Consider the following 22,603-nt stretch of genomic DNA (forward strand, 5'->3'; position numbering starts at 1 on the left):
GCCAGCCACCAGCCGGCTCACAGCAGGCCACCAGTGGTCTCTGTGGGAGCAGAACCCGCGGGGAGTGAGGGCGGAAGAGGGGACGTGGTCCTAAAACTACAGGAGAAGGGAATGCACGCGCAGCGAATGCCCTGCCGCCCCGTGGAGCCGCCTGGCTCGCAGGAAGGTGACAGGCCCGGCCCCCACCCGATCTCAGGGCACTGCCGGGTCCAGTGTCAGGTCGGTGCCGCCGTTCGCGCGGCCCAAGAAGGCGCCAGGCCAGGCCCTGCCGCGCCCGGGGACCGTCCCCCGCGCGCCCGGGGCTCCAGGCGGGGGAGGCCGAGCGGGGGAGGCCGGGGCGGGGTCTGCGCCGGCGCCGGTCGCCCGGGCGCTCCGCCAGCGGCGTGAACCGTGCGGGGCCGCGGCGGAGCAGGTGAGCGCGCGGGGCTGGGCGCGGGAGGCGGGCGGAGCTGCGGCCTGCGGGCCCGGCCCTGCCCTCCGCGCGCCCCGGGCCGCGGTCCCTCCCCGGCTCGGGCCTCGGCCCTGCGTGCGTAGCGCTCCCGGCGTCTGCGGCCGAGAGGGGGGGTCCCGCGGGGGCGGCGGTGGGGTCGCCCCGGACCCGCGGCGCGGGAGGGCCCCAGAGCTGCCCCCGGGCCTCCCGCCGGCCGGGACCCCCGCCGCCGCCGCCGGAGCCCCCGCAAGCGGTGGGGCGAGGTGCGCGCAGTTGCGGGGCCGGTGCATTTAAAGGGACAGTGCACGTGGGGCTGGGGGGCGTGTGGCGGGGCCATTTCGTTCTTTCCTCCCGCCGGGGACCTCGGTTGCGCGCAGTCCGTTCGGCCTGCCCCCCGGGCCCGGGGCGTGCTTTGCGGGGGTCTCCCCGCGCGCGCGAGGGGCAGGGCCGCGGGGCCGGCCTGACCCGCGGGGCTTGTTGTTTTATCAGGCTCCTCGCAGCTGCGGGGAAACGCCCGGAGTCAAGCTTTCGAAGCCGAAGGAAACTGAAACTGAAGCTAGCGTGGACCCCGAATTTGATTGACGAAGAAACTGAGCCCACAGAGCTAAAGTGACTTTGCCCAAGGTCGCCCAGGTAGGATATAGCAGAGCCAGGCTGAGACCCCGGTGTCCCGGCCTCGCGTTCTGCCGTCCGTCCCTTGGGCCTGACCTCAGCCCTTTGCTAGTTAGAGCAAACGTCCCCGTCCGCTGGCTTAGCAAGTGTCCCCTTGTTACTTCAGTTCATGAAGGGCATGGGCTGGGAGAGGTGTCGTTGGTGAAGTGGCAGCGTCCCCCTCACTGGTGAGAACCTGGGAGTAACCCCTGCAGACAACTGCGGACCAGTCTGACTCAAAAGCCGCAGGCTGGGTTGCCATTGTTGTGGGCGAAGAAACTTCCAGTATGGAGGCCCCTTGCGTCTGCATAGACGTTTCTGTTGACACCTGAGCTCCAAGAGCTTCAGCCAAGACCTTTGGGGGTAATTAAAGGCTTCGGATAAGCCGCTTCCACTCTGCCGAATGTGGCTGTGTGGGAGTGTGACCGTCCGGCTGGTGGAGGGCCTGGGGTCCTTGCCCTCAGCTGGGGAACGTGGCGGCCCGTCCCCCCAGGATCAGCCTTGGGTTCCAGGGTGGAGGCTGGAGTGGGGGCTTGGGGGGATGTTGCTTCGGAGTGGAGTGGATGTTGTTTCGGATTTGGGGGAAAACCACATCCTCTGGTGTTGAAGTGCCTGTGTGCCGGGTGTTGAGTACAAGACTTGTCCCTGTGTGGTGAGTGAGTGACCTGTTCTTGTCTGAAAATGGAAGGAAGGAGGGGGAAGAGGATGAGGATTAGGATGAGGAAGGGCCTGGCCGGAGTGTGCTGCTCAGTGTGGAGGCTTGGTGCATGTGGTGTGCCTGTCTCCCCCACCCCTGCCCTCCCCGCTGCTCACTGCCCACGGTTTGCCAAATGAAGGACCCTCACCTTACCTTGGCCTTTCTCTGTTATTGATGTTAGTAATGACATAAGGTACCTTGTTTATGAGTTACTCATATACAATGAAAAGCTATTTTGTGCAGTAGTATCACAGTTATCCTAAGAATTCAAGTAGTTATTATTTTATTTTATTTATTTTTTTGAGACAGAGTCTTGTTCCGTTGCCTAGGCTAGAGTGCAGTGGTGTCATTACCTCATTGCAACCTCAAACTCCTGGGCTCAAATGATCCTCCTGCCTCAGCCTCCCAAATAGCTGGGACTACAGGTACATACCACCACACCCAGCTAATTTTTCTATTTTTTTGTAGAAATGAAGTCTCTCCATGTTGCTCAGCCTGGTCTTGAACTCCTGGTCTCAAACCATCCTCCCCCTTGGCCTCTCAAAGTGCTAGGATTCAAAGTAGTTATTATAGTCAGTTTTCCCAGGAAAACTGAAGTTCAGGGGCTTAAGCAGCTGTCCACTTATGTGGTTTCCGTGCCTTTGAGCACCAGGATTTGAACACAGCAGGCTACGTCATCTTTATGTTTTGAGTTTTTGCACAAGAGGCTCGCCACATTCACCCCCCGGCCCCATGTTTCTGCACTGACGCCCAGAAAGTTTCTGCAGAGTCTCCATGAGCAACTTCCTGACAAACAAAAAAGGTTGTTTTTTTTTTCCCAAAGAAACCGAAGCAGTGTGTGTAGGTCACTTGCATGTTTCTGATGAAACATTTGGCTTTGGCTGTTTTTCAGCTGTTGCTTTGACTTTTGGACACTGTTTAGTTGGAAACCGACAAGACAGCAAATGTCCCTGCAAGTGTTCCCACCTGTTCCCGGGCCGCTACAGCTGAGGGCAAGGCTGGTGGGCTGAAAGGCAGGCTCGCCCAGGGGGAACGTTCCGGCTGCGTCTGACATGGGCGCCAAGCCTGGAGGTGGTCTCACCACCATGTTAATGTCTGGGGAAAAGAATAATTTCAGATCAGGCCTCAGGAAAGACCAAACGTCATTGTTTTATGGCCTTTTCATTGTCTGGGAAGATGGGTTGCTTGTTCATCTTCGCTAAAATTCTAGAGCAGGGGAAGAAACATTTAAAGGGTGCCCACTTTTCTGCTATAACTTAACCAGACACCTCCTGGCTTTTTTTTTAAAAATAAAAGTATGACATGTTCATTCTAGAAAATAAAGGAAATATTTCATTAAGTCGTCCCTTAGCCTTCAGCACAGAGAGAACCACTCTTAACATGCATTTCCTTCCAGGGCTCCACTCTGCGCACATATATATGTATCTGTGAAAACAGTGGAGGTAGGAAACGGTAGATGAAGTTTTCGCATCCTGTTTCTTGTGTTGATGTTATGCCTGCAGAATTTTCCCTTCACTGAATATTGGAAAACCGGATTTGATGGGTGTGGGGAGAGAGCACTGGAACATGCTGTTATTTATCTCAGCATTCCCAACAGCGGGACACTTTCCCACTCTCCCTTTTGGCCCAGAAAAGCAGGGCCCTGTCACCTCCCCCACAGAGCCACACACACGGCAGAGAAGTAGCAGAGGGAGAGCAGAGTGGGCCCTGGGGTGGGAGTTGTGGGTAGCGGGACAGGATCGAGAATTTGTTGGGTTTTAAGATGATCCAGTGAGTGAGTGATTAAGGGGCACTTCTAGAAACACACCTGCCCGTGGCAAAAGTACATGCCTTGTAAATAAATATGAGTGTGTTCCCAGAGAGCCCACATGGTGTGCGGTGGGGGCTGCCTGTCTGTGTGACCCTCGCAGGTGCTGAGTGGTCGGGGAAGAGCGCCTTGATGGGCAGTTTGGAGACCTGAGTTTTAACTGTGGCTTTTGGTCATGGCACTTTAATTCATTCCATTTGCCCCTCTGGACTTAAGTTACTTAGAAGAGCTGACTAGATGGCCTTTAAGATTCTCTCCGGCTCTGACATTGTCCTGTGGAAGTGCCCTTTCATTTGACAAAACATTCACGTGGCCAGAGTGCCCTGGGCTGGGCCCAGATGGAAACAGGATCTCCCCCTGGGGCCTGGCCTTTGAGGCCAGCTGGTGTGTCTGGTGCTTCAGCAGCTTAGTAACTTTTCCAGAGGTGCATCTAGAGGCTTCCGTATCCCCTCTCACGGCGTCCCCTCCTCTATTTTGTCTTCTTTATAGCTATCATTTATTGAGCACCTACTATGTGCTGGATGCTTTACGTATTATCTCTAGCTTTTACGATAATCTTGCAAGGTATGCCTGTTCTGCTTTTTACAGAAGAGAAGATGGGCTCTGTGAGATTAAATGGTCCGAGGCCACGCAGCCAGGGAGTATGTGGTTCAACTTGAACCCCTGGCTTGCAGCTTCTCATTTAAAAAAGCAAAACAATACAACAAATTTTGGGGCCTTACTCAAGGGTGGCATGCCAGGGGCTCCCTCTGCCACTTCCCCCCAAACTGCCCTTTCGCAGGCTATTGCAGGAAACGAGAGAACTCTGCCTGGGCCCTGGGTACTTCTGTGTAGGAAAGGCTTCATGGAGGTAAATCCAGAGCTTGGGCTGAGGTTCTGGAGGCCCCATCGGAGGGTTCCTGGAGCCTGTGGTCCGGGAGCGTGGGGCGGTCCTTCCGGGGCTTCCTTCTGGGACTCGGGCCCCAGCTCTGGCAGAAGCCTCCCCCCATGTCGGGCGGAACCGTGTAGTCCGTGGTGCATCACGATGTGGGCTGAGCTGGATGGACAGAGGCATGGTCAGCTGGGGCTAAGCACGTGGTCAGGTGCCCAGGGCTGGGGGACAGAAGTGGGCACGGAAGCTGTGGGAATTTCTCAGGGTGTCATCTGACCTTAGCAGCCCTTCCTTATTTTGAGGGTAGACTCTGGGCCTTCCCGGGAGTCATGCAAGTACTGCGAGGTCGCCACATGACCATTGAAAGTGACGTGTTTAAAACCCAGGCTGCCCTCTTTGTAGTCAGGGGACATTGTTCATTTAGCTGCCGGGAGAAAGAAACCAAGTGTCTGAGATGTGGCCCTTCCCCTGCAGCCCCAAGCGTTTGTGGTAAGCGCCGTGACTCCCGCTCTGCCTTCGTTCCATCTTTTTCCATGAGGCACTAGGGTTAGCTATGGCATTTTAAAATCTATTTGCTACCTAGTTCTGTTGGCCTTAAATGTTAAGGCCCAAACCTTTGCTTTCCTCTGACCTGAAAAGGAGGTGGAGGAAATTGGGTCACCAGGTTTCCAGAATGATTGCGGCATCTGCTGACACAGCACCATCGTCGGGGAGATTCTCTAGGTCGGGCTCCTTGGTTTGGGTAATTCAGCCCTAAGACCCCGTTCAGCTGATGCACGGGCGTGTGCAGTGGCTGCTTCGGAAGTTCGATTTTGCATCCTGACCCAGGCAGCTGTGAGCCACAGTGCTTCCTTCTGGGAGGGGTTTCCAGAACGTAGTGTGCACACTGGACTCCCCACTGCCCCGCTGCGTTTTCCTGCCACTTCCTCAGAGAATGGGGGGGGCAGGGGGTGGGAGATGGGGAGAGCTGGTTGCTCTCGCTGATGCGATTTGACATGAAGAGTGGGAGCATTGCCCAGCCCCACCCCCACCCCCATGAGTCAGCCTCCTGTGGGAGCTCTTTGCGTCACCCACGGGCACCGTGCTGTGGACACACCTCCAGCCAGGTTGTTGATCTGCACATATTCACCTGGGGGGTTTCCCTCCAAGGATTTCAGAGCCCCGTGTCAGTACCGACTCAGGTGTCTCGCAAAGCATGCTCTTCGGAATTGCAAAGGGAAGCAAAATACATCCCAGCAGCTCTGTTTTCCTTCTGGAGCCGGGTCAGAAGGGCTGAGGAACACATGCAAAAGTGGCTTCATCAAGTCCCTGCTGTCCCCCCCAGGCCAATGAGGGGGCAATCCAGAGGGGCAAGAGTAGGCAAAAACCTGTCTAAATGTTGATGCTCATTATTTCCTTTTAAGAATTTAATAGCCTGAAAACTACAGACGCTGTCCATGTTTATTATGGAAACTTGTGACATGCAGAAAAACAGAGAGAAAATTAAAACCACCCACAGTCCCACCATCCAAAGATAATTACTTTTAATGTTTTGTAATATTTCTTGCAAGTCCTGTATGTACATACATTTTATAGGAACATTCAGATGATGAAGTGTGTAAAGTTTTATGTTCTGTTCAATTTAACATTAGGTATTTTTCCATGTTATTAAATAGTCCTTGAAATAAGATTTTTAGGCATCCTATATTAGTCCCCATCAGATGAATATATCATAGTATAGAGGCTGGGCGTGGTGGCTCACGCCTGTAATCCTAGCACTGGGGAGGCCGAGGTGGGAGGATCACTTGAGGTCAGGAGTTCAAGACCAGCCTGAACAAGAGTGAGACCCCATCTCTACTAAAAATAGAAAAAATTAGCTAGGCGTGATGGTGCGTGCCTGTAGTCCCAGCTGCTCGGGAGGCTGAGACAAGTAGGATCCCTTGAGCCCAGGAGTTAGAGGTTGCTGTGAGCTAGGCTGACGCCATGGTACTGTAGCCCGGGCAACAGAGAGAAACTCTGTATGTATGTATAAACAAATAAATAAAATTTCAGTCACGTTCACTTTTTTTTTTAACAGTTACATATAATGATAACACATTTTTATGTAAACATTGTTATTTTCTTAGGACAAGTTCTGGGAAGTAGCATTTTGGGATCAAAAGGTATGGCTATTTTTAAAGCTTCTTATTTTTACTGCTTTCAGTAAGGTCAGTCCAGTTCGTCCCAGTTTTTCCACACCCTGCTCCACGGCGGCCATTGTTCAGGGGCTTTTTCTGCCTGAGAGCTCTGTTCTTATTCTGTCCCACACATCAGGTCCTGTCATCTACCTCCCGACTGTCCCTGGGCTCTGCCCCCTCAGTCATACCCACCCTGCTGTTGCCTTAGACCCTCCCCACCTCCCACAGTATGGGGCAGGGGGTGTGTCACCTGCCCTTTGTGGTCAGCAGCAGACTGAGATTTGTAAACACAGATCTGATCTTATCTGTCATGATTGCCCCCGATATGACAGACACCTTAACGTGGTGTGTGAGACCCCTCTCACCTCCACAGTCCCACCCAGCCACACCTGGACAGCGTGAGGCCCACACTGGGGCATCCCTGGTACCCCTCTGCCCTCCTGTCACGTCTGGGAAAACCTGTCTCCAGCAAATGTTAATCTTCTCGAGAAAACAGTCCTGATCTCTGAGGTTTTGGTGCTTTCTTTATGCTTCTGCTCCTCCTGTTGAACACCTGGATTATATCATTTGTCACCTTGGATGGTTTTTGTTTTGTTTTTTTAGGACAAGGGTGTTTCTTAGCTCATTTTGTATCCCCAGAGCCCCAGCATGATCTTCGGTGCACAACAGGTGTGCAGCAGATGTTTGTTGATTGAATGAATGAGCACACTGACGTTTCGGAGTGGCCCTGACTTTTCTGGTTGGGTGTTCCACCCACTGTGGCATGAGTCTTCCTCAGGCCAGTCCCACACAAGGCCTCAGTGGTGGCTCTCAGGGACTCTTGCTTTACGGCAGCTGTTTGATGTGCATGTCTTGGAAGTTGGCTGTGGGGCAGGACCTGGGTCCAGGTCTTTGAGCCACCTCCAGTCCCCCCCGCCAGCCCCCTGCTGCTGTCATCTCGCGGGAAAGCAGAATGAGTTCCCTGTGCCCCTTTCTCTAGGTGCCTGCTGAGGCAGGGCCATGCTCACCTTCATGGCCTCTGACAGCGAGGAAGAAGTGTGCGACGAGCGGACGTCCCTGATGTCAGCCGAGAGCCCCTCGCCACGCTCCTGCCAGGAGGGCGGGCCGGGCCCGGAGGACGGAGAGAACACTGCCCAGTGGGTAGGTCCCACCACCGGGGCTGGGGGAGGCTTGAAACAGGCCCTGGGTTCCTGTCCCTGACAGGTGACAACCGCACATTCCCGACGTGGGTGGGAATTGGCCAAAGGGGTGGGCGGTCCGCCGCGGTGGGTCTGCCACCTGCACGGGCTTCGTGGGAGACTCTGCACGTCGTAGTGGAAGATGGATTTGGCGGTGGGCCGAATGACACGCTCGACCCCGCCGTCTTGGATTTACCTGCTAGTGCAGGTCACGGGAGAGTAAGTTTGGCTGCCCCGATGCTAGGACAGGTGGTGCAGAAGCGTAGGTGGTAGGAGGAGAGGCTGCCGGAGGGGACAAATGTTTTGGCAGGTGGCTAGACACGGTGACCGTGCGACGAGTGCCTAATTCACCTTTGACTTTTGAGCTGGGGATGGGTGGGCTGCGCTGCGATCTGCCCTCTGCAGCCCCCAGGGCTGGAGATAGTTGCATTATGGAGAGTGGGACATCCTCGGGAGGGTCACTGAGTGGTGCCTCTCCCTTCCTGTCAGGGCAGAACAACATCTGAATTCGCCTGAATCTCCATTCTTTGTTGTGCCCATTATAGAATTTAAAAACCTTCATGTGATCTGTTTTCCTACAGCCAACCTTAATCCCTTTGCTGAAATTTGAGCTCGTTTCTCCATGAGAACAGAGCGGGGGGGTGGGGGGGGTGGCGCGGGGGGCTGGAGCTCCGAGGGAAGCTCCCCAGCTCAAGGCCACTGCTCGGCCTTTTCTAGATAGTTTCTTATTTTATCTCCGGGAGGTTTTGTGCATTGTAGTTGTTTCAGTTCCTGCTGACGAACAGTTTTCCTTTCATTTCTCAGCGGAATGCCTAGATTGGGGCTCTCTCTGCAAAGAAGCGATACTGAAGCGACTGTCATTTTTTGGGTTTTGTTTCATTTGGCTTTTCCTCTGGCTGCTAGCCTGATTAACAAGGCAGCTAACGACCCTGAATTGCCACGGTCCCGAAATAGAGATTTTTGTCAGTGCCGGCGTCTGGCAGACATCCTGCTGTCCCTTGCACCCTCTCCCCTTCCCGGGAGCCTGTGTCCTCCAGGTGCTCAACATGCTTGATGTTGTGGGGCAAAAGGTTCAAAGTCATTTCTTCCTCTCCAAATTCCCGGAGTCCTATTCACACTCCAAGAGAGTCCCCGTGTGTGCTGACTCCTCTAGTTGGTGATTTTTGATCTGTTTCCCCCCATCACCTGGCCTGTCTCCTCCCAGATCAGCGTGGCCACGTGAACAGAGCTGAGTGCCATCCCGATTCCCCGCGCTTAGGAAGGGGAAAAGTCTTTTGACGTGTTCCGAATTCATGAGCCAGTAAGCGGGGCCCTGCACACTGCCCTCTTCCCGGCTGTGCGGCCTCCTTCCCTCATAGGGTGGTTGGCCCAACCCTGAGTCTTCTCCTCGGTTGTCCTCACACACTTTTCCACTGTCCTGAAAATTCCAGCGCTCCCGTATCTAAACTGTAGCTCACAGACGGCTTCTTATGTCTGGAAAACCGCGTTCAAACTCCTCCTCTCCGGTTGCAAAAGTCCATGCGCTGCAGCAGTAGGCCACTGCGGGGGCATCCCGTGACCTTCACGACGTGGTTTCCCACAGAGAATCCAGGACAGTGAGGAGGACGGCGAGGAGGACCCTGACCGCTATGTCTGCAGTGGGGTCCCCGGGCGGCCACCGGGCCTGGAGGAGGAGCTGACCCTCAAATACGGCGCGAAGCATGTGATCATGCTGTTCGTGCCCGTCACTCTGTGCATGATCGTGGTGGTGGCCACCATCAAGTCCGTGCGCTTCTACACGGAGAAGAATGGACAGCTGTGAGTTGGGGACCCGGGTGGCACGGGGCAGGGTGGGGCTGGGTTGAGGGTTGGCACCTCGGCTCCACACCGGTGGCAGTAGGGAGCAGGGCTGAAGAGCTGCCAGGCGCACGGCCTGGCCGCTGCCTCCTGGCCGTGTGACCTGCCTGGGCACGTTCCTAACCTCTGCCTCAGTCTCCTGGTCTGTGTAATGGGTTTAGGAGTGGGGCTACTGGGAGAGTTAAGTGAGTTAATACAAGCAAAGGGCTCCGAACAGTGCCTGCCGCAGGTGAGCGCTCGGGCACACTGGTCTGACTCCAGAAGCAAGCCGAGCTCCATGTGGCAAGTGCCAGGCCCCGGGCACAGCTGTGCCCTCAGTCACCACGGGGCCACAAGCAAGTCACTTCCTCTCTGGATCTCGGCTCCCTCGAATGTAAAACAAGGTGGCTGGTTGGACCAGATGATTTCTTAGCTCACTCCCAGCCTGGGGAGGAAGGTTTATAAAGCCCTTTGTTTTGTTTTAGTAAAATACACGCAGAAGCAGCAGCACAGAACAATGAGAAGCTCCCTGCCCCCTCCCCCAGTGGTTGTCACCGCTCAGCCTTCTCTAAACTCTTTTTTATTTTTTTTAAGTGAGGGACTTTTTGTTTCATTTTGTGTGTGTTTGTTTTTTGGTTCTTGAAAGGAGTAGAGCGAGAAGCCCCCGCCCTAAGGAAGCTTAGCGTCTGCAGGGGACTCAGGCCGGGCAGGGAAGGCGCTGAGAGGCCTCAGCCGGCGCTGTGCCCCCGCATCCGGGGGTCAGCTGCTGTTTCTGCCTCCCGAGTGCCTGGGCTGCCAGTGCAGCTGCCCCGCGGGTGGGGGTGGGAGGCAACAGGTGGAGGGGCCTGGGCTGGGCGGGGCTGACGGAGAGGGTGGGTGCGGGGGATGAGAAGTGGGTGGGCAGAGAGAAGCACCTAGGAGGTTAGTCTGGGGGTGGGGAGGTCGTCCTGCCCACACTGCTGCATGAGGCCGCAGGTGTGTGGTTAGTGCCAGGAAATGGGCTGGAAGACGAGGACCACTCCCGGGGATGGTGGCCGCGCTGTGCCGGGTCAGCGTGTGGCTGTGCCAGTGGGGGCTGGGGGGCAGCATGGGGGTTCCCAGGCGCCTCCCCGCACGGTCAGGGGGGGCTCAGGGTGGGGGGCGTTCGGGAGCGGGAGCCGGCGGGGACCCGGAGTGCCAGCCCCGTGCCTCCGCCCCCAGCATCTACACGCCGTTCACTGAGGACACGCCCTCGGTGGGCCAGCGCCTGCTCAACTCCGTGCTGAACACGCTCATCATGATCAGCGTCATCGTGGTCATGACCATCTTCCTGGTGGTGCTGTACAAGTACCGCTGCTACAAGGTGAGGCCGGCCACGCCCCTGCCCGCCGCCTCCAGGCCACGCCCCCGCCTCTAGGCCACGCCTCTGCCCGCCGCCTGCAGGGCATGCCGCCTGCCTGCCGCCTCCCGGCCACGCCCCTGCCTCCCGGCCACGCCCTATCTCCAGGCCACGCCCCCGCCTCTAGGCCACGCCTCTGCCTGCCGCCTCCCGGCCACGCCCCTGCTTCCCGGCCACGCCCTATCTCCAGGCCACGCCCCTGCCCGCCGCCTCCAGGGCACGCCTCCCGGCCACGCCCCCTGCCTCCCATCTCCTCCCCCCCACACCATTCCGCAGCCACCTTTTTAAAAAAATCTGGAGTTCCTTTTTTCTGCAAAGTAAGCTCTGATTTTTGGTACTCTTTCTCCCCCTAGCCTGTCCCCCCGTGCAGATGAGCTAATAGGATTGTCTGTTAAACGCGCACAGAATCCCACTCAGCTGAGTTCCTCATTGCAATGATGTTCCATGTGTCACTTCTCAGTCAGAAGTTAATTTTAGTTTGCTTCTCTTTCTGAAGCTCTATTTTAGGCTCTCCTCACCCCAATACTTCCCCTCCAGATTTATTTCTATTTTTCCGTTTCCCTACTGGACAGGGAGGTAGAGAGGCTACGCTGAGGTCTTGCAGCCCCAGGACACAGCTGCGTTGGGCCCTCCTGCAGCTCCTAAGTGGCCCCAGGGAGTAGAGGAAGAGCCCATCTCACCTGCCTGAATCAGGGCACCGTCCTGTCTCCAAAGATGCCATAAACTTTTAGACGTTGGTTTTAGGCAAACTAAGGAAGGCTTTGAACCGCTAAAGACCGACAGAAAGTTAAGCTAGGCGTCACCTGATTTCAAACTGTTTACACATGGGCACAGCACAGTGGTTTTTTGATTAGATGGCTGCCATTTGTGGGGCAGGTGGTTGGAGGTGTGGGGTGCCCGGGTGAGAGGGATGGGGCAGAGATGGTGCCGTGAGGGAACAGCAGCACCTGTGGTCCCGGCGTCCCGGGAGGCTGAGGCAGGAGGATCGCTTGAGCCCAGGAGTGAGTCCCAGCGTGGGCAACATTGAGAGACCCTGTTTCTAAAAAATATTATTATTATTCAGAGACAGGGTCTCGCCCTGTCACCCTGGCATCATCATAGCTCAGTGCAATCTCCAACTTCTGGGCTCAAGCAATCCTCCCACCTCGGCCTCCCGAGTCGCTGGGACTTACAGGCGTGTACCCCCACACCTGGCTAATTTTTCCCATTTTTGGTAGAGATGGGGTCTTGCTCTTGCCCAGGCTGGTCTCGAACTCCTGACCTCAAGCAAGCCTCCTGCCTCGGTCTCCCAGAGTGCTGGGATTATAGATGTGAGCCACCACGCCTGGCCTCTAAAAAATAATGATAAAATAAGTAAATGAGGCAGGGTTTTAACATTGCAGTGGGGAGGTTGGTGGGTGGTGGGAAGCAGGTAGAGGCCAGCAGGTTCGGAGCAGAGGAAACAGCCTGCGTAGGAACGATCTAGGGTAGTATGGCGAGTGTGGGAAGCTGGCACCACGGTGGGCAGCAGGCGGAGATGAGAGGCTCAGCACGTGCCCTTTTGGCTGTGCACACGGCCAAGGCGGCTGCCTTCACCCCAGATAGACCAGGTCCCCACTGCGTCCCAGTGGGTTGGGGTAGTGACTGATGGGTTGGTCCTCGGGGGTGAAGCTGCCCCAAGTAGGCCAGGTGTCTGCTGAGGTCCCAGTGGTCCTGGGGGGTGAGGCTGGTAGGAGGTGATGTCCTGGTACTGCTGGTGGCTGGCTGAGGGGCTGGTTTGGGATCAGCCCACTCTTGTCCTTCACCCTCCCAGGCTTGGCCAGGAGAGGAGGAACAAGCCTTCCGGGGTTGTCTCTGTTGAAAACTAGCCCCCTCAAGAGGCCTTCCCTGACCAGTGCATTTAAAATAGCACGCAGTCTCCTGTCACTGTGTCCTGCCAATGCTGGTTTCGCTGTAGCCGTCATTGCCACCTGTTACGTGTATTTGTTTATGTGTCCTCTGTCTCCCCACATGCTGCAATGCAATGCCACAGCCAGAGGCTTCTCTAGCTTTCTCTCCCGAGCCCAGAACAGTGCCTGGCGAGTAGGAGATGCCCAGCATGTCTGTTCGAAGTGAACGAGCCGAGTAGAGAGGTGGGGACAGCATGAGGCTGTGTCACCCTTGCATATAAGATGGCCACCTGCTGCCATCCAACGTGGTCAGGGAGTAGCCTGACAAAGACTTTGGGGCTTGGGTATCAGTCCCAGGAACCCGGGGGACTTGTGATTTGGGGAGCTTGGGACACCCTGTGACCCTCCTGTCTGTTCTGTCGTCCAGTTCATCCACGGCTGGCTGATCATGTCCTCCCTGATGTTGCTGTTCCTCTTCACCTACATCTACCTTGGGTGAGTGGCAGCCATGGGCAGCAGGGGCGTCCTGGGGACCCTCTCCCTGCAGCATGCACGGATATGTGGGACCTAGGCAGGGAGCGGTGACCGTTGAGCCACAGCCCTCCCTCACGTTGGCTGTTCCAAGGGCCCCCCACCTCCGAGCCCCTCTTTTAGGGGCCTTGGCACAATGAGCGGGATGCATAGTGGGCCACGTGTCTCTTCTAGTTCCTGAATCTCATGGGGGGTGCGGAAACCCTTCCAAATCCACAGTCCCAGGCCTGGGTACTTCCTAGTTTACGGGAACAATTGCCTGTTCTGTTGCTGCTTGATTTGGGATATCAGCCTGACCCAGGGGCCCACAGAGATTGGAGGGACAAGGACAAAACACTTTTCCAAGGACCTTTTCCACATGCAAAGGATCTTCCAGGCTGTACCAATGCCCGTTTACGTAAGCCACGCAAAGCCTGAGTCTTGGTTTTACTTTCCATCTTGTTCTAGAAAATATTCCGAGTGGTTAGCTATAGGGCCAGTGGATGTGGGGGAAGGGAGCATTAGTGAACAAGGCCGGGCTGGGACTGGCTGGCGTCAAACCGTGTCAGGGCGTCGGGTCTCCACTGAGTCTCCCGCCCCCGGGCACAACCCCGGCCCCGCAGGGAAGTGCTCAAGACCTACAACGTGGCCATGGACTACCCCACGCTCGTGCTGACCGTCTGGAACTTCGGGGCGGTGGGCATGGTGTGCATCCACTGGAAGGGGCCGCTCGTGCTGCAGCAAGCCTACCTCATCGCCATCAGCGCGCTCATGGCCCTGGTGTTCATCAAGTACCTTCCCGAGTGGTCGGCCTGGGTCATCCTGGGCGCCATCTCTGTGTACGGTAGGCGGTGGCCAGCCCGGGGGTGGGCGGTGGGGGGGACACCCAGGGCCACGCCGTCCTCGCTGCTGCACAAGGATGGGGTGCAAAGTGCACCCCACTTCCAGGGAGGCCTGGGCGGTCTCCCTTCTGAGAGGTTCTCCCTTGCAAAACCCAGGAGGCCTCATAGGCTCTTGGTATTCTAGAAATAAAACCTGGCCGTCACTGGCCGCCATATTTCCCGTTATTCTTTGCATGCGGGTGGAGCACGTGCACTGTTAAGCGATTCATGCACAAAGTTATTTGTTGTTAGAACAATTGTAAGTTCTTTGGGCACAGTACCTGTACATAACCCCGAATATTAGCTGCTATTTAATTAATCTTAGTGAGATTACCATTGCCAGCATTGCTGTTTCGGTCTTAAGGATAAGGAATGTGAGAAGTGGGACTCTCAAGCCCGTCCTCTGGGTCCCAGGCACACAGCTGTCCCCGCCCTGCAGTTAACCGTTTCAGACCCTGCTCTGGGCTCCGGCCAGTGCGGACTCTGGCGAGTGTGGGATGCAGCCCAGTGTCGAGGCATGGTCTGAGAGCCCCGGTGCTGCAGGACTGACTCCTCCTTCAGGGGCTGCTTGGGATACGCGACTTTCTTTAATGTGACAAGGATGTCTCTGTTTTCCCAGATCTTGTCGCCGTACTGTGTCCCAAAGGGCCACTGAGGATGCTGGTGGAAACTGCCCAGGAGAGAAACGAGCCCATATTCCCTGCCCTGATATACTCGTGTGAGTGGGCTGCCACGCCTCTGCCCAACCGCGGGGGTCCGCGCGTGGTCTGTAGCAGGGACAAGGGACTGCCCCCAGGCTGGCCACCTCCCCCCGGGCCCTGCAGGCAGCCACTGTCAGCACCAGCGGAGTCGTAACCCTTTTCTCCCCCCACAGCTGCCATGGTGTGGACGGTGGGCATGGCCAAGCTGGATCCCTCCTCCCAGGGAGCCCTGCAGCTCCCCTATGACCCCGAGATGGGTGAGTGTTGGGGGCCTGCCAGCCTCATCACTGGGGGCAGCTTCTCCCCTGCACGCCGCTCCGCCCAGCCTGGCCTCTCTGGGGGGCACGAGTCCAGGAGGGGAAGAGTGACGTGTCATCCATAAACCATCTTGGAGAGGGTGCGAGGGTGGGCATGTTGATCCCCCTGCCAGCCTCCAGTGCTTCACTGCGGCTGGGCGTGGCTGGTGTGAGGGTCGGGGAGCCCTGAGGTCGGGGAGCCCTGAGGTCAGGCAGTGACGCTCAGGGGGACCCTTCCTGGATCTTTCTTCCCCAGAGACCAGGCAGCCCTCTGACCAGCTTTTGTCTCTCTCCCTTGCCCTCTGCTCGTGGCAATTTTGATCGTCTTCTCTTCCTGCACACCCAGAGGAAGACTCCTATGACAGTTTGGGGGAGCCCTCGTACCCCGAAGTCTTCGAGGCCCCCCTGCCTGGCTACCCAGGGGAGGAGCTGGAGGAAGAGGAGGAAAGTAAGGTGCCCGTCTCCCGTGGTCTGCTTCGCCCAGGGGTGGGGCAGAGGGCAGAGGAGGTGTGAGGGGAGAGGCCCCTGTTCATATTAGAGGTGTCGTTGTGAAGTCGGGGACAGGCCTGCAGGGCTGGAGTCTCGATGCCAGGCCCTTGGGGCTTCTGCACCCCGGCTAAGCCAGGTGGTCAGGTGACATGTATCGAGTGCCCACCCTGCGCCTGCGGTGGGGGGAGGCCAGGCCTGGGGGTCTCCCAGTGTGACGGGCACTGATCACACACACCCTACAAGCCGGTGAGGACTTGGAGGGGGCCGCCGGGAGAGCATGGGGTGGGGCTTCCAGGGGTGAAGAAGGTTACCTGTGGACCTAACTTCTGAGCTCTGGATGTTGAGTCACAGCATCACTAGAAGACGGGGTACAGGGGAACTTGCCAGACTAGCAGGCGGTCGGAGCTGAGACCTGAGCAGACCAGAGGTGTGGGAGGGTCTTGAAGACACACCTGGGGACATGCTGAGATGTTATTTCCCAGGTAATTAAAACAGCCATTCTGTTAGGACACAATCACAGACCACTCGCTGCGTGCCAGGTGGCACCTGCAACAGGCAGGTGCTGTGGCATATGACACCGCAGGGCCTCATGGGAGCAGCAGGTGGTTTAAGGGATTCTAGTGACTCAAGACGGCTGCGTTTGGGAAAGATGAACCCAAGGTGGGACCTGAAGGACGAGTAGGTCACCGCCCTGCAGACTGGGGGCGTTTGTCCCAGTGCCGACTGGCACCTACAGCTCGCGCTGGGCACCGGCTACCCGTGGTCAGCTCAGACCCCACGGGGTAGGAGGCCTGGTCCAGGGGACTGGCCGCCTCAGACACCAGCTGCCAGTTCTGGGGGCCCATGGGCCGCCCACTCTTCTCACCAACTGGCTACAGATCTGGGGCTTCCCCCGACCCCCTCAGGCTCAGTCATTTGCTACCGAGGATCACAGCACTCAGGAAATCACTGTCCTTCCAATTACAGTTTTACTATAAGGAGTGCGACACAGGGCCAGCCAAGTGAAGAAGCACACAGGGCAAGGTCTAGTAGGGTCCCCACCATGTCTTTCCTGTGTCCTCTCTTGGTGGAACAGGGCACGTCACCCTCCTGACACCTGGCTGTGTCCACCCACCTAGCCTCAGTGTCATGTTTCATGGGGTTTGGTTACACAGGTGTGACGGGTCAGTGTTTGCCACTGATTGAGCCTCATCCCCCTCCCCGCACCCCTCAGGTCTGCCGGCCCAAAGCTTCAACCCTCTGATCACACGGCTGGTCCTTCTGGTGACCAGTCCCCATCCTGAGTCATCGCGTCTTTTAGCAGAAACTCAGGTGTGGTCCACGGGGCTCATGAGCAACAAAACGCTCCTGTTACATAGGAAATGCCAAGGATTTAGTCTCCTGGTAACCAGGGACAAAGGCAGGTCAAATTCAGCAGCTTTTGCTTTGCAAAGGCTCAGCTGTGGCCTGACGCCTTCAGGAGCTCCGTGGCTGCTGGGTGTGGCCGTGGTCATCGCGGCAGTGGAGGGGGAGCCGTAGGTCTCAGGGCATGTTGTAGTCATGGACGAGCTCGTATTTTATTTTGGGGTGCCGGGGAGCCGTTAGTGCTCTGTGAGCAGGAAAACTGGAGGAGAGCTGCGTTCGTGATGCAGTCTGCCGGGGCACCAGGAGGGGAGAGGAGGTGGGGACGCAGCCCGCGTGGGCTGGCTGGCAGGACTGCGCCAGTGGCCAGTGCTGGGGGTCCCCGTGGAAGGTGGTGCTGCTCACAGAGACTTGGGAGGGCCTGCAGGACACCCAGGTGGGCACCCGGTAGACCCGAGTTGGGGGGAGCTCAGCATGTGCACGTTGTCAAAACTGTGGCCCCCAGAAGCGTAGGTGGCCAGGGAGGGTCCGGGATGCCGACAGAGGGAGGGAAGGAGAGGTGCCGGCGGAGGACCCTGGGGAGCAGCCAGAGGCGGACAGGGGCCCAGACAGGCGGGTAGCAGGAGGGCTGCGAGTGTCCCCTGGCAGCCGTGTGGTAGCTTTGCCAGAGAGCATTGGTTAGGGGACAGGGGACCTGGTGCCTCTCCATGTCCAAGTGATCTCTGGGTTCATTTGAGAGTCCCGATTTAAAAAGAAGAGCGATCAGGGAGGGGAGAGCCAGCGAGAGCAGGACAGCAGGAGCAGTGTGGCAGCCAGAGGAACCCGGACGGGAGGAGGACGGACGTCTGGGCCCGGCACACGACAGGGTGCTGCCGGGAGCAGGAGGGACACCCGCTTGGGGCCTGGAAGGGACCGGGAGGGGGGGCCTCCTTGGTTTGCATTCTTTGCCAATCATTTTTATTGTCAGCAGTGAACAGAGTCACCCTAGGAACGAGTGTCAGGGGCCATCGTACTGAAGAAAACAAACTCGAAAGCGGTTTAGAAGTCCGATTTACCTAGACAGGCGTGCGACTTACCCGTCGTGGCTGCCTACTTGTAAGGGGACAGGGTCCCAGGACCTCTTTCTTCCTGTCCATGCATGTTCTTCGAAGTAGAGAGATTAAATTTATTTAAAAATATCCGTCACCCAGACCCGGCACTCAGTGGTGGGGCAGCCCCTCCGGCCAATGCGTTGTTATTTGACCTTTTCTTTGCTCAGCGAAGCACCCAGCACCGGTGTGACCTGAGCCGTCAGGGGTCGTAGGGCACCCGACCCGCAGGTGCCCCCTTGCCCGCTGGCAGCTGTTCGGAGGCAGCCCGTCCTGTCCTGCAGTCCAGCTGGGCTGGGCCGGGCAGGGTCACCACCCTCTGACCCTGTGTGCCCTTGGGCTGGCACAGCGGCTGGTGGCATCCTCAGGGATGGTCCGCTTTCTCTCCCTGCACAGGGGGCGTGAAGCTCGGCCTCGGGGACTTCATCTTCTACAGCGTGCTGGTGGGCAAGGCCGCGGCCACGGGCAGCGGGGACTGGAACACCACGCTGGCCTGCTTCGTGGCCATCCTCATCGTGAGTGGCTGGGGCGCCCCCGGACGGCCACTATGGGGGGCCCCTCGGGGGTCTGTATGGGGGGCCCGGGGGCCCTGAGGAGTTTGCATTTGTTCTCCCTCAGAGGGGGGCCAGAGGGCTGACCCAGGCTCGCAGGAGGTGTGGTTGCCACCAAGACGGGCTGCGGCCTGCGAGGACAGCACAGGGCAGGGTGGCCAGGGGCCGGGCTCTGATGTCACCGAGCACACATGCCCCTGTGCCTAGGGCTGGCTGCTGGCCTTGTGGGCTAGTGTCAGGATACCTGGGGGGTGCTGTGGGTACCCCAGATTGAGAGAAGAGGAAATAGCTTCAGGGCCTTGCCCGTGCCCAGAGCTGGCGAGGGCCACGCTATGACTGGCAGAGCTGTGATCGGAACTCGGTCTCCCACCCCGGAGCTGTGTGCTTCCCTCCTCCGAGCCACCCAGACACCACAGGGTCCTGAGCCCGGGGGTCCCTGGAGGGTGGGGAGCAGACCCCTCACTGCAAACCCCAGCAGTGGAATTGAGGGGCCCCTGTGCTCACTTCACGTGGCCAGATGCACACAATGGGGAGGCATCCCATAATGATCTCACCTCTGGGTTTTGTCTGTTGGGGGACGTGGAGTCTCTGAGCGGTGCCTACTCCATGTCTTGTACCTGGATGAAAACCCCGGCATCACCTGGCAGGGCGGGCACAGGATTTAGGTTGATGCTCCAGTGTGTTGAGGACTTTGTTTCTGGCCACACGCGTTGTCAGGGGTGGGGTAGTAGACCCCAGGCTCCTCCCCGCCCCCAGACCAATCTGAGCCCTGCTGTCCACATGGACAGGGCAGGCCCTGTTTCCTGGTCCCCACGCTGGACCACTGCCTGCATCCACCGGGTCAGGGCAGCATGGGCAGCCCTGTGACTGCTTCCCGGGGCAGGTCTGTGCCCACGGGCAAGGCCCTGCAGCTGTTTCCTCTTCCCTTTGCTTCCTTTGGGGTCAGCCACTGAGAAGCCCACCGGCATTTCAGCTGAGACCATCTAGTTCACATGAGCGCATGTTCTCTGAGGGCATCCCGCCCCCTCTGTGTGTCCACGGAGCCAGCTGGGGCGGCAGGGGGGCTGGCAGAGCATCGCCCAGGACTGAGGACGCTGCTCCCGGCTCAGCCGTTAACAGGCGGCGTGTCGTGGGGGTGAGAACACCTGCCCCCTGCACCTCTCAGAGAAAATAAGGGGGTGTCCAGCGCTGTTGTCCAGCTGGTCCCCGAACAAGCTCCTGAGCCCAGGGACTAGGCGATTGCTAACTGCCGCCCCCCGCTGCCGTCCCGGGGGGTCACCGCCCTCAGCCTGCCCTCGTCCTGTCCGCAGGGCCTGTGTCTGACCCTGCTGCTGCTCGCCGTGTTCAAGAAGGCGCTGCCCGCCCTGCCCATCTCCATCACCTTCGGGCTCATCTTCTACTTCTCCACGGACAACCTGGTGCGGCCCTTCATGGACACGCTGGCCGCCCACCAGCTCTACATCTGAGGGCGCCGCGCCGAGGGCTGGGAGCTGCGGGGAATTTTAACCGGACGCAGTTGTGTAGTTTTACACTCTAGTGCCATATATTTTTAAGACTTTTCTTTCCTTAAAAAAAAAAAAGAAAGAAAGAAAGGAAGAAGTATCACACGTTCACTTTGTGAAGAGGAAGCAGAACCAGCTTTCTGGTGCTGGCTGTTTTGTCATGAGACGCTGGCTTGTCCCTTCGTGGGCGCCAGCCTGCCACGCCCACCGGACACGAGGGTTGTCCAGATGGACGGAGAAGGTCAGGCGGGGCGGGCGGGGGCAGGGAGGAGGGCCCCCACCCTTGCGAGGTCTGGAACCGCCCCAGGGCCAAGGCGAGCATGAGTGGGGACGTGTGTGCATCCGGAACCAGGGGTGTGTGCTCAGGATGCGCTCCGCACCTGGTGGCTCTGGCTGGAGAAGAAAAGCCAATTCCCTCCAAGGAAGATCCCAACACTGTGTCCGTGATGTCATTGTTATCTCATTACCTTTAGAAACCGAGTCCTGTTCTCGTTAGGGCAGTCACGCTGCTGGGAAGTGGCTTCACGTTAATATCAATAAACAGCTGAGTCCTGTGGGAATGCTGGCACCGGGTCCGTCCGTACATGTTGGCCCTGTCCCCGTGTCTCACCCGCACTGCCAGGGCGACCCACGCTGTGGCCGCAGGGGAGCGGGCGATTGGCCTGTTGGAGGGAGAGAGGCTTTCGACAGTCTCATCTTTCTACGCTCATTTCTTTAACTAGAAAGTTTCCTAAGCACAGACATTCGGAAAGCCAGGCCTGAGGTCTGTGGGCTCTGGTGTAAATGGCGAGAGGGCCGTGGGGAAGCTTTGAGAAAATTGTCCAGGGCGTGCCTGGGAGCCGGCAGGAGATACTTGTCAGGTAAGGAGGGGGACATGGGACACCTTAGGAAGTGCCTCAAGGCAGTGGCTGTGGACTTTATGCAGATTCAGATGACAGACCCTTCCCCAGGGCCAAGCTTGTGCCAGCCTCATATTGAGTTCATGTGGTTAACGCATTTAATTCTGGGAGGTAGGAATTATTCTTATGTCCATTTTACAGATGAGGAACCTGAGGCATGGAGGAGCTAAATGACTTGCCCAAGATCAAGCAGGGAGTAAGCGGAGTGGTTGGAACACAAACCCATGATCTCCGGTTTATAAAACACATGCTCTTAATGCACATAGACCGGTGCTCCCTGCCGTGTGTGCTTGATAGCCAGTGCAGGCAGCTGCCGTCCCGTCAAGTTTACTCAAAGCCACCCAGTAGAAATGTGTGGAACAAAGAATGTCTCCCAACTCACAGGAGGCATTTCATACATTCAGGGCAAATGTTTATATATTTCAGCATTAAAGGAGACAGCAGGGAGGAAGCGGCAACATTGCCTGAAATTGAAATGAGTGAACCCCTATTAGTAACTTTAAAAACTGAAGGCAGTTTCCCCACCCCGCATCCAGGGGAGGTGCGGCGGTGCCGAGGGCTGCGTGAGCGAGGAGGGGCACACAGGACCTCGGCGCGGAAGACCATGCAGCAGAGTTGATGGACGGAGCACGGACGGGCTCGGATGGCATCTGTAAGCACATCTCATGCTAACACGCCGGCAGGTCAGATCCACAAGAGAACCACACGAGAGAAACAATACAAGCTCTTTACGATGCTGTCGGCCAATGGTAGGGACACCAGAGAAAACAGAAAAGACCAGAAATAGAGAAACCCAATCACGGAATTAAAAAAAATATCTACTTTAATGTCAACATGGGTTATTTACTGGGTACAAAGAGGATTCTACTCAAAGGCCATTCTCAGAGGAAGAACCTTTAAATGCCTCCACCCACCTGTTAAATTTCTCTTCCAGTCCACTTTATTAAGCTAGAATTTGCAAACAGTACAGTGCTCTCTTATCATATGTACAGCTAGATGTGTTTGGCAAATGTATTTTCGCACATAACCACACCACAATTGAAGTCTTGAATATTTGTGACCCTGAAAAGTTCCTGTGTCCCTTTCTAGTCTGTTCCCTCCCCACCTCCAGCAACTGGCAACTGCCGATTTGCTTGCTGTTACTGTAGATCATCATCAGTTCTGTCTTTTCTGGGTTTTTATGTAAATAGAATCATACAGTGTAGTAGGCTGAGTAATGACACCTCAAAGATGTCCATGTCCTAATCCCTGGAACCTGTGAATGTCACCTTATGTGGCTGAACTGTGTCCCTCGAAAATTCATATGTTGGATCCCTTACCCCTAGTACCTTAGAATGTGACTGTATTTGGAGACAGGGTCTTTAAAGAGGTAAGGTAAAATGAGATCACACGGGTGGACCCTAATCCAATATGACTTTTGTCTTTATGAGAAGAGGGGATTAGGAGATACATCCACACAGAGGAAAGACCACACAAGAAGGCCGCCTTCTGCAA

General features: G+C 56.9%; 1 protein-coding gene across 2 annotated transcripts; it reads left to right on the forward strand.

The window, feature by feature from the left end:
• The first annotated feature begins 393 nt into the window (after nt 1-393).
• On the forward strand, nt 394-20,770 carry PSEN2 (presenilin 2). 2 transcript variants are annotated; one of them, XM_045537170.1, is made up of 13 exons: nt 394-412; nt 920-1,063; nt 6,562-6,597; nt 7,592-7,752; nt 9,373-9,587; nt 10,806-10,947; nt 13,279-13,346; nt 13,985-14,205; nt 14,862-14,960; nt 15,117-15,200; nt 15,586-15,687; nt 18,554-18,672; nt 20,019-20,770. In XM_045537170.1, exons 4-13 carry the CDS (start codon nt 7,612-7,614, stop codon nt 20,172-20,174), a joined length of 1,347 nt encoding a protein of 448 aa, XP_045393126.1. In that variant the 5' UTR covers nt 394-412; nt 920-1,063; nt 6,562-6,597; nt 7,592-7,611; the 3' UTR covers nt 20,175-20,770. The 2 variants fall into 2 exon arrangements, with proteins under 2 accessions (XP_045393126.1, XP_045393125.1); XM_045537169.1 differs by lacking the exons at nt 394-412; nt 6,562-6,597 and having other exon boundaries at nt 900-1,063.
• The last annotated feature ends 1,833 nt before the right edge of the window (nt 20,771-22,603 follow it).

The sequence above is a fragment of the Lemur catta genome, chromosome 25, assembly GCF_020740605.2.
Source record: "Lemur catta isolate mLemCat1 chromosome 25, mLemCat1.pri, whole genome shotgun sequence".
NCBI lineage: Eukaryota > Metazoa > Chordata > Mammalia > Primates > Lemuridae > Lemur > Lemur catta.